The sequence below is a fragment of the Eleginops maclovinus genome, chromosome 5, assembly GCF_036324505.1.
Source record: "Eleginops maclovinus isolate JMC-PN-2008 ecotype Puerto Natales chromosome 5, JC_Emac_rtc_rv5, whole genome shotgun sequence".
Classification (NCBI taxonomy): domain Eukaryota; kingdom Metazoa; phylum Chordata; class Actinopteri; order Perciformes; family Eleginopidae; genus Eleginops; species Eleginops maclovinus.
The window spans coordinates 9,462,065-9,476,523 of NC_086353.1; the positions used below are offsets into that span (position 1 = coordinate 9,462,065).

The 14,459-nt window shown below is 38.6% G+C and overlaps 2 protein-coding genes and 1 long non-coding RNA gene across 7 annotated transcripts in view; 1 reads left to right on the forward strand and 2 right to left on the reverse strand.

The window, feature by feature from the left end:
- rnf24 (ring finger protein 24) overlaps positions 1–4,278 on the forward strand; it is a 29,283-nt gene extending 25,005 nt beyond the window's left edge. For all 5 annotated transcript variants that reach the window (XM_063883302.1, XM_063883301.1, XM_063883300.1 and 2 more), the window contains one exon: positions 200–4,278. In XM_063883302.1, coding sequence (XP_063739372.1) covers positions 200–341 — 142 coding nt within the window. In that variant the 3' untranslated portion in view covers positions 342–4,278. The remainder of the gene's footprint in view (positions 1–199) is intronic.
- A 3,176-nt stretch (positions 4,279–7,454) lies between these two features.
- On the reverse strand, positions 7,455–8,258 carry LOC134864327 (uncharacterized). The gene is made up of 3 exons (XR_010165824.1): positions 8,038–8,258; positions 7,796–7,850; positions 7,455–7,704 (listed from the first exon to the last, which is right to left on the reverse strand). It is a non-coding gene; the product is annotated as an uncharacterized LOC134864327 (long non-coding RNA).
- A 2,902-nt stretch (positions 8,259–11,160) lies between these two features.
- Positions 11,161–13,918, reverse strand: ccdc86 (coiled-coil domain containing 86). The gene is made up of 4 exons (XM_063884080.1): positions 13,281–13,918; positions 12,247–12,376; positions 12,086–12,160; positions 11,161–11,592 (listed from the first exon to the last, which is right to left on the reverse strand). Exons 1-4 carry the CDS (start codon positions 13,808–13,810, stop codon positions 11,434–11,436), a joined length of 894 nt encoding a protein of 297 aa, XP_063740150.1. The 5' UTR covers positions 13,811–13,918; the 3' UTR covers positions 11,161–11,433.
- Between the last annotated feature and the right edge of the window lie 541 nt (positions 13,919–14,459).

Below are 14,459 nucleotides of genomic sequence, written 5' to 3' on the forward strand. Positions count from 1 at the left end.
CTCATCACAGTTGTATATACATATTGATTTGTGTAGTTCATGTCCTATGGCCTTTGTAGTATCATCATGATATAGAGGCTTCAGCAGTGACTTTGAGTAACCTTGGTGAGTCAAGCTTACCCATGTTTCTGTACTTCTGCCTTATCTCTTTCATGTTTTTTGCCTTCACCATATGCTCACTGTATTTGTTTTCCTCCAGGTGCCTCATTAAGTGGTTGGAGGTGAGGAAAGTGTGCCCGCTGTGCAACATGCCCGTCCTGCAGCTCGCCCAGCAGGCCGGCAGCATGGAGCCCCCTGTGCCAATACAGCAGCCTCTACCCGGCATCGAGAACCTGGTGTAGCAGACTCTCTCATAGTACACTACAGACACACACAGACACACACCCCATCACTCACAGCCTCACCTGTACAGTTACACATTACTACGAATCTGTGGATAGAGCGGAGCAACTGGAGCTCATGCGCAGACACAAAAACTGCCATCGTCACCGCTCCTATCCTTGCATTGGTTTACAAAAAAGGATTTCCTGATATCAGATCTGAGTGATTATCAACTGTTTTCATGTTTTTTCTTTCGCGGACAATGAAGAAGAGTTGATCTTAAAGAGGTTTACTTCTTGGCCAAGATGTGGTCGATAACTTTTCTCAACCAAAGCACTTTTCTGGGGACACCAGCTAAAGACCAGGAGGAAAAAGAAAAAAAAGCCAAGAATTACAATACACTAAAATATATAAAATGTTTGATTCTTTTTAACAAGCACTTTACGAGAAGGCAAACGTTTATTGCTTGTGATCCTAGAAGCAAGGTTGTGTTTTATTTTTTATCATTAACTATTATTTTTGTGTATTGTACAGAGCCTTATGGGTTTTCATTTTTATTTTGTCAATTATAAAACAAATCTCAAAGGGACAACAATACCTATGTCAGTAAATAGATGTCAGGAAACAATGCTTTTAGTTGCAAAAACACATGAGAAATTTGACTCAAAGCAACCTTGAGAAATGTGAAAGGTTTGAATGTGTTGAAACGCAGAACTCACACGAAGCCTATTGAACTCGTTCCCTCGTCGCCTGTTTATTATTTTTTACCATGTGACTATTTTTTTATTATTATTTTAAACGGGAAGGTGAAACAGTAAACAAGTTGTATTTTCATTAAAGGAATTCACCAGATTACATCCCATAACATACAAGTGCTGTCAAGCAAGTGCAGGCTGTATGTAGTCACCCCATACATTACTCAGAAAAACAATTAAGCCTCTCCGACAGAACATCACAGTTTCAATGTAACTGCTTTAACTACGTTACTGTGTTTATCTCAACCAGTATTAGTGTGTAAATACAGGTGCTTTATCTACAAAACTGTCCCACAGAACAAACACCATTAATGAGGCAATATTACACAAAGATCTACAACTTGTAACATAAATGTTCTGGTTTCATTTTGCTCTGCTGGCCGCATCATTTTACTTTATCGAAGATGTGCTATGTTAATGTTACAGTGACATGCTTCAGATAAAGGAGACACTTCACAAAACAACAAATGGCTAGCATGTCAAGTTGATTTATCTCAAATGATCCAGAAAGCAAATTATTGATAATTCCATTTATTAAAGACCAGGATGAGGTAGACACTGCTGATTCAGCTCCCTCTTAAAATGTGCTCCCAATATATTATTTGTATTTATTTTAGTATTTATTGCAATCTCTTGGTACAGCTGGATTGAGTATATGAGGTTGCAGTTTGATACCTGCATCAGAGTTACTGCCCTCAGCAGAACATCAGCATATCTTTTGGTCAAGATAAACACTATTTGTAACACACGCACACAAACACACACACACACAGGGAGGGGGTCGAGCTGCCACACAGCCATTTGTCAGCAGGTTTTTAATGAAGCAGCATTTTCATTCATACACACACACACACACACACACACACACACACACACACACACACACACACACACACACATAAAAAGGGTAGTAGGTTTTTTTTGGCTGCAGCATTCTGGTGCTTTCGCCCCTCTCCCTCTTTCTGTACGGTACAGAGTGCTTTTTCTTTTGTGCCAAACACACAGTAACTCTGAGCCCCGCCAGCTTTTGTGGGTCTGTTTTTGTTCTCATCCTTTGTTAGCTGCATCTGGTAAATGGGTTGGAGGTAATTGTGCTGATCTTTAAAAAGAATAAAAGCTGTGTGTCAGAGTGATGGACCTAAGATGAGCTGGTGTATTACATTGAATAATTACAATTATACATTCTCAATATTGGCACAATGTAAAAAAAAAAATACTATAAAATGTGAAATACATTAGATAATATTTAGATCAAGTTTAACAATGTGCTCTGGAGTTATAAAAGAAACATAACTGATGGAAAATAATCAACGCAAACGGCTTATATTTTAAATTCTGATTGTTTTATAAACACACCAACATTTGAATGGGCCTTTCACAACTCAAATTAGACTTCATTCCCTAACATAAAACACTGTCTCAGACAGAGTTGCGCAGGTTCCCTTTCCATGGATGGGTTTAAAAAGTGACAGTATGTTTCACTTCCTGATGCAGCAGAGCTCTGTGGGTTGATATGTAATCTCTGCGGAACGTCTGCCCACATCCCACAGTGTTGAACTTTGTGGAGCAAGCAGCAAGATGACATGTCAACTGTAAGATGATAGCAAAAGCAGGATTTTTCTATCCTGTTATTAGTCCTTGATCCATGCCATTATCACGGTCCAATTCACTGACACTAACGCATCACTATGCACCCTCTGAGGATAAACAAGTGACATTATCATCATACATTTTCAGGCATCTAAAATTCAAAACAATTGTCCACATAAGCCTTATTTGAACAAAACCTGCCAGACTTACAAAAACAAAGGAATCAAAGTCGTTGACTTTGAAATGAAGAGGTTGTGGCTTTATGTTGGAACATATAAGCAACAGTATTTGGTACCTTTTTTGCTTCTTTATTTTAAGACGAAGCTGCCACTGTTTCTCTTATCTCACTGGAAATTTCCCAGTATTATAACCAGAGTCTTTCTGCCACTGTCCCTGAACAACAAGATATTTTGTAGCTCAATCAGATAACACAGGTCTTAAACGGTGTTGTCTTGGAATGTAAAGTCCACGATAGAGAGACGGGATGAGAGATTTAATGTGAAAGCATGCTTTTTTTTTTGCATAGTCAAGTTGCCACTGATATCACCATTGTTAAGTGTATGTAGACAGTGGTATCAGTAGTAGTGTATTTATAAATAAGGTGCAAAAAAGTAATCCTTCATATAAAATAAATGGCAGCTGAGCACTTCCTGCCATTTGGCCATCTTAAGTGTTGTGTTTGATTGTAAACACCTATAGCCTTTCCACCTGAACGTCCCTTTGACCTTCAGGTTTGCCGTCCTAATGCCACACAAATCAAAGTGCCAACCAAAAAAGGAATGATTATGGTTTCAAGTCTTAGCCAATGATAAAGATTTTTTCAAAATGTTGAAAGAAAAAGAAACGGGAAGAGTCTCTGTCACATAAAAAAGGAAAGTGAGCCAGCCATGAATATAGCATTAACAGTCTTCCCACCTCTGGATTCACGATTGACGTCAGCGCTGCTTCTGAGTTAACATTATTATAAATAGAACAGCCACAATCCTTTTAAAAGACGACGTCACAGCTTCACATCAAAAATGTACTCGGAGTAGAAAGCGCCAGAATGATGGCCTCAGAAGTCCATGTTGTGGAAGAAAAAGACAAAACTCTACTGTTTTATTAAGCGATATAAATGAGGGGTTTCATTATATTTCCACGGTTGGTTTTAGCAACCACACCATTGAGGATTTGTAATCTCTATCACTGCCTCCCTGAAGTGAACTGTCCTCCTGTTTTTATTGTGTTATTTATTCCTCTGAAGCTCTTGTAGTGCCCTCTCAACTCACAAACAAACTTCCCCCTCTTTGTCCAACGAACCCTCCCACCTTTACCAGCGTACCTGGGCAACCCTCCCCACCCCCCCACACAACCCTTTTTGTTAACACTGATTATGTTTGTGGACTCTCACAGACATTGTTTGTAAAACTAAGAATTCTGCAGCAGAATATTTTTGGAGACAATTGCTGTACAGTATTTGTAAGCTCTATTTTTGTATATTGCTATTTTGGAGAAAATAATATGCATTTTTTCTTTTTCTTGTTTTTGCTAATTTCATCTTTATTCATTTTAAGAAAAATGTTGCATGTAACTGACTTGAACTGTAAATAAAAATCTCCAAGTTTTGGAAACATGTTTGTGTTTTTCCTTGCATACACTCAAAACATTCTACCCTGAATATGATTCAAAGTTATATATTGCCTTAGATATACAACATTTGAGTCTGTGGACAGGGCGGAGAAAGCTGATATCTTTTGATATATTATTGTTGTACAAATGTAATTATCGACTGCTCATCGTATATTTGTTCTGAGGTTTGATAAATATTTAGCTTGGGAAGTGTCAAGTCGACCAGCTAGCCCTAAATATTTGTGTTATACCGCCACCTTGTGGTTCAATAGCGTAAGTCAAACTATCATGTTGGTCAACACGATAACCACATTGACATTTCCTTATGATTTGATTTCTTGTGATTTATCATGTTAAATTATAAAGTACATATTGTATAAACACCTTCATAATGGATGTTGAAGAAAATAGTGTTAATTCAATGCAGCAGAACCAGAGATATTTTTGTTTGCATGATTTGTTCCCTGTCAAAACCTGGCGCCCACATTACCCACAATGCAACTCGACCGCCCACCTCGACAGTCGGAGATCCAGGACAGGTGTCTTGCAGCTGACAGCAGCTAATGTAGCGTGAAGCAGAGATGAGGAGCGGGCAGTAGATGACTGGTAAACTCACTCTACAACTCCACATTCCCAAAGAGTTTTATTTCAATGTGTGGTTAAAACAGTGGCGGCTGGTGAACATTTTTTGGGGGGGGGCGCAGTTGGGCGGCACGGTTTAAATAGCACTTTTTTAGAGGTTTAGCTTAAGACGGTTAGGTGGCTGCGGCCACATTCGTGCTTCTTACATTTTTGTGTGAAGTGCTTTAGATCCTTCATCCCGGTTGTAGTCCAAAGTGTTTCAGTCCCAGGACTTTGAAATAACAGACAAGGGAAACAAAAAAAGGCATTGCTCACTGTACAACCAGCTAACCAATTCCGCTTAGCATACAAGTTTGAGGAGAAAGTCCGAGTGTAGGTTCTCCCGCGATCAGTGGTCGTCTGTTGAATGTTTAAATCCGGACGCTCGGGTCCCAAGTCTTTCAATTTCTTCTTTTCGACATCTGATAGTCGATGAAACGGTGTTTTAAGTAGAGCTTGCACGGAGTTCTCAGCCATGGATGTCGCCATATTCACTCAATCTAAGTTTCAGCTAGCTACGGTGCTGCTCTTTACGCTTGTGGTTAGGGAATGATAACGATGCTGATTCGCCGAAATAGTCCAATCGCGTATCTAAGAATGTCACATTGAACTAAGAAACAATGCCATTGGCTGTGGGCGCAAAGATTTGCGCCCACAGATCTAAGTTTCATCCCCCAATGAAAAGCTATCCTTGCTAAAATGACTGTGAAAAGTATAAGCTCTCCTATAGACTCCCATGTTATCGGCGCCCACGGACGGTAGCCGACCTGCCTATTCTCAGAAAAGGCGAATGGCAATATATTATGTCCGGACACATTTTAGCGGTTCTTGACAGTGGTCTCCCATACACATTTAACCCATAAACACGGTACATTTCTTATTTCAATTATGTTGAATATATAACGTTTTTTAACTCAAAAAGTCAGGGTGGGCGGCGCCCAAGCGCCCACTATTGACGCACCGCCACTGGAATACCTCCCGGCTCATCAGCGGAGCTACTAAAGGCTTCATAAAACGTTTGTCATTTTATGTAGTAGCTTCTCACGTCAGGAATAAAATCACTTTAAAGAAAAAGCAGTCCTTCTAATTTCGGCGGTTGGTTTATTCAAAGTCACACAAGGAGTATTGTACTTACACAAGCTGTAGCCTACCTATGCAGGTAGTTTTACACTCTTTTGCACCCTGATGCCTGTGATTGATGAACCCAGACTTTTGTCAATCCGTGTTACAATGGTGCAAGATGCAATCCTAACATTTTACAGGTGTGTAGTTGCAGTTGCGGTTAGCTTCTATCTGTTGCATGATGCCATTGTGCCCATGAATGCTTTTTTCATAGACTTAAATCGGTTAAAAGGTGTCTGTAAATCAGTCATCGCTTTGTTTAGGTGAATAACCTTAAAGTCTAAGTAAACAAACCAAAAAGCACACCGCAAGTTTTAATGGCACCATATTCCAATTATAATTGAGCTATAATAATAAGGGGTTAGGGTTTTCTTTGGGCCTATAGTAGGCATTAGCTGCCAGGACCTGATCTTGTCCATTGCACACTTTGTAATTGAATGATGTCCGCCATTTGTTAAGAAGGCGAAGTGCATCTGTTTTGTGTGTGTGTGAAACAGTGTCCCTTTAGCAAATAGACTCAGACTCAATGAGTCACTGTGATGAATGTGACACACCTAGAACACATTTAAAACCACAAATCTGAAGCCTTTCTCACTGTTTAATTATTAAGACATGCATTAGAAGAAAAACCTAATGTGGAAAGTATGCATGCATTAAGTTAGGGTGACCAGACGTCCTCTTTTGCCCGGACATGTCCTCTTTTTATGTCCTGTCCGGAGCGTCCGGGGGGGTTTTATAAATTCATGAAAACGTCCGGTTTTCACAGTTTTTCATGGGACCATTAAGCGTGTACTTAAATTGAATGGCGCTTTGCACAGAAGTCTACTGTACTTAGACTTCCCCCCCAACAATCGCAAGGGTCCTCTTTTTCGCCACCTCAAATCTGGTCACCCTTATTAAGTTAGATATAGCTAAAGTTTGCAGATCAAATCTTGATTGCAGTCATAAACATATACGTTTATATAAAAGAAGGATGAGTTGTATTTAATCCAAATGATAGCTTTAATGTGTGATTCAATAGTCCGTAAAAACATATTAATAAGCCTATTGTATTAAAACTGAAAACAAATTACTATATCTGAAAATGATCAGCATTTAGTTTTTTCCTCTTTTAGATGTATCATACATTTTCTGTTCACTTCATACCGGATTTCAAGAAAACACTTAAAAGTATGAGAAAAAGAAGGAAGAAAGAAAGTGACAGACCAGGGAAAGCTTTAAAAAAACACCAGTTGTGACTTTGATGAATTTATGAAAACAAACCAACTGAGATATTTAGATTTATAACAACCTTTTATTCTTAACAATTCATCACACTGGATCATCTAGATGTTCTAACCTATCAGCACAAGTGCTTCATAAAATGATTGTGATGTTGTTCCTTTCACCATGAATGGCATACTATGTGATGCCTATCTGTAAAAATAAAGGCTTCCCAGTTATACTGTAAAGAGGAACTTGTAGAGCATGATGCTGAGATGACACACAGCCAGACCGCTGATGGGGGCATGTGCAGCAGCAGCAGTGTTGGTGGTGTTGGTGGTCGTAGCTGCGACGGTCGTTGCTGCGACGGTCGTAGCTACGATGGTAGTCGCTGCAGTGGTAGTAGCAGCTGCAGTAGTAGCTGCTGCGGTGGTAGCAGCCGCAGTGGTGGGTGCAGCCGTTGTGGTCTGAGCATTTGTTGATGCTTTGAATCAAATTAAAATCAAACAACAATAAAAGAGAGGACTGTTTCCTTTTCCAAAACAAGTTGCAATGCAAGAACATTCTTTACTTACCGATGAGCAGGAGGGGTATCAGAATTGTCAGAAGCATCTTAAGTGGCAGTTGCGTCTAAAATAAAAAACAATACAATTGTTTTGTTACTTGATCAAGATAAATGAATTCCAATTCAAAATGCAAGTCAAAGATGAACTTAAAGTCTAACAGAGAAGGAAATAAAGTTAAAGAACAGGTGAGGAAAATACAAAAAATAAATCAGTTTTCCACAAACCAAAAGACAACACAAGATTGTACTTACTTCTCTGGATTTCTTGTATGCTGCCTTGAGCTGTGATGTGAATGTTGCCTCTCTTGTCTCGCTATTCATTTAGTTCACCCTCAGATGTGCACCTTCAACTCAACTTCTGATTTTGTCACTGCCTTTATATGGTGAATGACCAACATAAATAATGGTGTAAAAGACACCCAGCTTTGAGCATTTGAAGAGTGATCGTTCCTCTAACAGTGTAACAAGTTGCTTTGTTTAAGTGTGCATTTTGTAAAAGACACCCAGCTTTGAGCATTTGAAGAGTGATCGTTCCTCTAACAGTGTAACAAGTTGCTTTGTTTAAGTGTGCATTTTTTAAAAGACACCCAGCTTTGAGCATTTGAAGAGTGATCGTTCCTCTAACAGTGTAACAAGTTGCTTTGTTTAAGTGTGCATTTTTTAAACATGTCAGATTGTTCTGCTGCAACAAGAAGGATTTAAAATGCAAACAAGTTGGCATGGCACTGAAGGACTTGTTCGTCCATGTGACACAAAGACAGTAGTCTTCACATTAATAGTGGATGTCATTCAAAGTACTTGGAATGAGAAAGGTGAGGGAAAAGCAAAGGGTCTTTGTATGCAACCTGTTCTCCAAATTTACTCTACGCTATTTAAAGTGAACATACAAAACGTTTTTTTCACTGAAACCAGAGTCTTGTGATGCATTCATTTACGTAGAAGCCGCGTTACAAAGTTATGATTCACAGTTGAGAATATGTTGTAAGAGTTCAGACTCAACCAAAATTATTGTACAAATTAGAGGTTTCTGTAGATTCTTTACATCAGTATTTCTTTTAATGCTAGTGTATACTTCTATTCTACAATTCAAAAGGTACGTTTGAACTAGTTACTTTACAAATTAAGATGTTTGCCTACAAAACACAAAGAGAAGAATGTGTTTTTTGTTATAATCACAAAAAGTAACATGACAGTAAGCACAAATGTGAGGATCTTCTGTTTTCCCTTAAATGTATTTCTATAATTCTGAGGGTAAGGTGAATTATCCAATAGAAAGATTGTCTGTGTTTATGTTTCTAATTAATACCAATTCACCAATTTAGCTCTGTTTGCACAAGTTTTTCTTTATAACTTTGTGGAGGTGTAAAATGTTGGTCCGGCAAAACAAGGATTTTGAAGGTGTAGTGTAGGGCTCATATTGCAAAATAAGTAGTAGTACTAGTAATAGTATATGCTCCCAAACCAACGACAACATTAAAATGAAGGCATGAGTGTCTGCATTGACATTACTTTTATTATTATACTTGCACACTTTTACTGAAGTATAATTTTGAATAGACCGTATTTCTACAGAGTGATGTTGGTACCTTAACTTAATTGAAGGATCTAAATACTTCTGTCCCCACTGACGATTCAGTTGGTCACTAACTGCCTCATTCTATAAAAAATGTTTTAGTTTGTCCATTTGTCTGTCTGTACGTTGAACTCTCATGAATGCAATATTGCAAGAATGTCTGGAGGGAATTATTCCAAAATGTGGCTGAAATGGCCACATGGATAACTTGATGTTGGTCAAAGCTCTCTATTACCTCACTAACACATTTTATTGACTTCTTTGAAGAGACAAAGTGTTGCTTTTATGGCTTATTGTATTTGTTTATAGGAGGTAAATGTAGTACATTATGTTCATTTTTTTTTTAAATCTCATGCATGTAGTTCACTTTTAAATACAATTGAATACAATAACTAATGTAACAACTCAGTGTCCACACTGTAAATACTGTGAACCTATTGCCCAAGCTGTGACTGTTCCATGACAAAAGCCTCTTGCTTAACCCTTTGAAAAATAAACAGCGTCTTATAAGACAAAGGGTTTCACCCAATTCACCCTGACATCTCAGGTGACACCTTAGTGATGAAAAAAATCTTTTTAGTATAGGAAAATCTGCCAATTATAATTGTGGACACTCTTAAATTCGTCAGACCAATAGTCCATAACTTAAAGATTTGAGGTTCACTATAGTATAAGAAGAGCCTCAAAGCTTCCAATTTGAGCAGCTGGTTAAATTTGGCGTTTCTGGATGATATTTATCAATTGTTTTTGCTGTACAAAAAATAATCCCAGCATTATTCAAAACAGAGAATAATAAAAGTTTCAAAGTTAAACCTTGACCGTAATATATTTTGACAAACCAAATAGTCCCTTTAGTAGTCTCTCTTAAAATGTAGTTTATATTTCACAATTTAGTAAAGATAAATTCTTTCCATTCAGCAATTACTGGTTTGCTATAATAGCCATTAAACCGATATCAATATCCAGCTCTGTGCTGCGGTAATATGGAGTGATATAAGGGATGCTGACAGGCTGAACAACATCGTGAGGAAGGCCAGCGCTGTAGTTGGGAGTTAAACTGGACAATCTAGAGGAGGTGGCTGAGGGGAGGACGAGAAGGAAACTGGACAGTATCCTGGATAACCCCTCCATGCAGTGCTAGCGAAGATGAGGAGCACGTTCAGCCAGACTCATCCCACCTCGGCATAGCACTAAGCGCCTGGGAAACGCCTTCGTGCCTGTAGCCATCCGGCTGCACAACAAGGGGCTAACCATGTAAGTCACTGACAATAACCCGGACTGCACATAAAACCTGCACTTTTGCACAAAGACTTATACCTGTATCAATCAAAGTCAATATATTTAACAATCCGGATACAAAATGTATATGTTCATTCAAATGCTTAATTCTGTTTTTTGTCTTAACAGATACTAACCTGTACATCGTTTTATTATCCTGTGTGAACCACACTGTCCTGTTCTTCATTCTTATTCCGTTGCTGCTTTAACTACTGAATTTCCCCACGGGGATTAATAAAGGTACATCTTATCTTATATACATTGTCATGGAAACTGTATGTATTGGATAGAATATTAAAATACCAATATTGCTTTTTATGAAGCTTCTAAACTCTTATGAGGTTAGATTAAGGAATAAACTATGCCAAAGCCATAGTGCTATTTAAACTCAGAGCATCTTAACTTACCAATGGAAAAACACATAGTCCACTTGTGTGCTAATGGTATACATTTAAAACTCCTATATATACTTTCACTGGTGTTAAAATGTGTCTGAAGCTTTTTCCCAACAATTTAATGAACAATAATGATTAAATGTTTTATTGGAAACAGAAGTGGGCACATCAATAAAAGGAAACAATACAAACAGCGATACAAGGTGACTCCTAACTGTTGATCTCCTTAGCGCCCATGTGAACCGCAGCACATACAAATTGTGCATCCTTATTTTTTGCTATTTTTGACTTTTTGAGTATAACATCTCTGTTTAGAAAGCTTTCATTGGGTCCATGTGAAAGTACGTCCTCCCAGATGTAAAACATGTAGGCGAAGTATTGAAAAGATATATATTTATTATCTCAGTCTTTGGTTGAATCTTGGGCAACTTTCTGACTTTTTCGCCCTTTGGCTTTTACACTCTGCTTCTGTGACTTCTGCAGCAGAGTCAGAGTGTCTCTCTTCTCAATTCTCCTGAGCTGCTTCTTCTTCATCCTCTTGATCTTTGCTGTGTTCTTGATCTGTGATTTAAAAAAAGAAGAGACAATACAGGTTAAATATCAAATAATAACGACCAATTCACTCATTTAGCTGATTTTATTGCATCAAATTTTGAAACGTGTTTCTATAATACTTTACCGAGGCTTAAATGTGTAAGATAGGATATTTAGCTTAATTTAAAGTTACAATTAAATACTTTAATTACAATATTAGGAAGCTTGCAACATAATATGCTGGACAGAACAAGCTCAGTTCATCAGTTGATCACGTATGTATGACTGAACTGGTCCTATATAAAGAAAGCTATGGCGAAGCAGTATATCGTAAAATAAATAAAGCAACTGTGGGTTCATGACTGAGCCCACAATTTATAATACTTCAGTCTTATTAATAACATTATAATTCAGTGTTTCTCTGTACACTACATGAGTGAAACAGGCATGCGTGGTGTTAGGGTGTCATCTTAAATTCTGCGAATTCTCCTAGAAAGTTTAGTGTGAACAGATGACGTACCACTTGAACAATCTCTGATTTGCGTTCATTCTCTGCCCGACGTTTCAAGTTGTCTTCTCTCCGCTTTCTCTTATCCTATAGAGCCGGGAAATAGAATACATCAAAAAAGTTGCAAACACTAACATTACAAAGGTTAAAATTATTACATGACTTTAGCTTACCTCTTTCTGTTTGAGTTTCTCCTCTTTAAGCTGCAAACTGTACCGTTTCACCTGCTCTTTCTCCCGCTTGGCCTCCATCTTCTTTTCCCAGGAAGAGCACAGCGGTTTATCTCTTAACAGTGCGGAGAACCTAAAAGACAAAATCACCAAACATTTTTCAAAAATGGCATTGTGCGAAACACTTCCTCCCTTCTGTGTTTTCTTGAACAGTGTAATAAAGTCTCTACAATATCCATTTTCATTCAGGGAAATAAACCAACCTTCATTTGTGCTATATTTAGTTTGAACCCTAACTGCTTTACAATAACAAAATGACGAATTTATTGAACTTTATGATCCAATAAAAGCTGTTTAAAAAAACGTTTAAACATTAAATGTTACTTGCTGCTAAGAAAACAATGTTGTTCATCATGTCTTCATTTATGAAAAATACTGTTAATAAGAGGAAAACCTGTTTAATGGTACACAGTGCCAGTTGTAAAGTATTCTAACAATTTGTTAGAGAAGAATGAGAAACTTCAGGATACCATAAAACTACTGTATTACGAGTGCAAGTCATCCATTCAAAAAAAAAAAAATGAAATAAAAAAGTATAGTTATATTGTTGCATCATTGTTATTGATAAATCAACGTGAGCGGCACCACAGTCTAACTTATTCATGTATTGTATACCTGTGTTATTCTACTGTCTGTATATTAGATTGATTTATTTCTATTTTATATCCTGTGCTTTTTAATGTCTGTTTTTAAGTGCCATATTTCTCAATGCTCTTAATGATTTTCACTTTTGATAAGCACTTTGAATTGCATTGTGTTGAAAGGTGCTACAAATAAACGTGCCTTGTTTCACATTTTTATGCACTGTTTGGAAGTTGCATCTGTAGTGACGCATCATAAACTGATCACATGTTGTGTAAGAACAATCTTATTGTATAAAGTAGCAGTAACTAAAAACAACTGAATCACAGCTTCTGAATAAATGTGATGTCCTAGGTAATGTCTGCATGTAGCCACAGTTACAACGTTATCCTCACCTCTGCTTGTTGCGGTCCTTCCACACCCTCCCAGATGCGGGTTTTCCAAGCGGTATGACCGGGGTTAGTTTTCCACTTGAACCCAAACGAGGCTTCTTCTCTGGGACGGTTTCTGAGCTCCTGGGTGCCGTTTCTGTCGGTGCAGGCCTTGACAGAGAGCTGTCTCCACTAGTAACACCGGCTTCAGTTGTATCAGCTGCAGCCTCGTTATGTGGCTCTGCTGGCACGGTACCCGGCTCCTGTTCGGTAGACATAGTGAGCTTGTCCTCGGCCACACTCTCGAGTATCGGCGCTGAATCTTCCTTGTTGTTCTCCTCCTCAGCCGGCAGCTCTTGCAGGACAGATCTCCTGGTCCTCCGTGTTGGAGTCCTCACCGGGGCTAGGGAGTCCAGTAGTGCGGCAGGAGTTCGCACTTTGCGGCCGCTGCGGGTCCGCCTGGTCTCCGGCGGAGGATCCTGGATCTCCTCCTCACCAAGATCCACTTCAGAAACGGTATTTGTTTCCGACATAGCTGCCTGTCTCTTCGACATGTTTCTAATCAAGTTGACTACACAACATTACTCTGATACACTTGCCTACCCACGTGTGATCTCCACCAGTGTTGTGTACGTTGCTTTACTTCCGCTTCCAAGGCGGATGACACACAACGTGAAGAGCATTACCGCCACCTATTGGTCTGGAGTGTGACACACCGCCACTTACTGCTCTGGAGTGGGAACTGCAAATTGCCAACACTTTCTTCTACCTACTTTCTTTGTTGATCAGGTTTATACAAAAGCCTAAGACCAAGCCAAATAACTTAAATTATAGGCAACAGAATAGTTTCACATACAACAAAACATGGAAAAACTAAGAGTTACGGTAGGAGTAAAAGAGTGTCTTGTTCATATTTTGTCTCCTAGTGTGTTCAAGACAGTTAAAACACATTTTCTTTGTTCTAATGTGTTGGGCCAGCAGGGTGAGTGAGGGCAGCCCACACCAAAAGATTCAACAAGTTCTCCAGGAAATCCTAATTATATTTGATTCTATTTTTGTGGTGTCATAAAAGAGGATGCTGCGCAAACTGTGGAGCATTGTGGACAATAACCCTCACCCTCTCCATCATGTACTAGTCACTCACACTCCCTTCTGGTTTTACGGGAAAATAGCATTATGTGCAATAATGGTATGTTACATGCC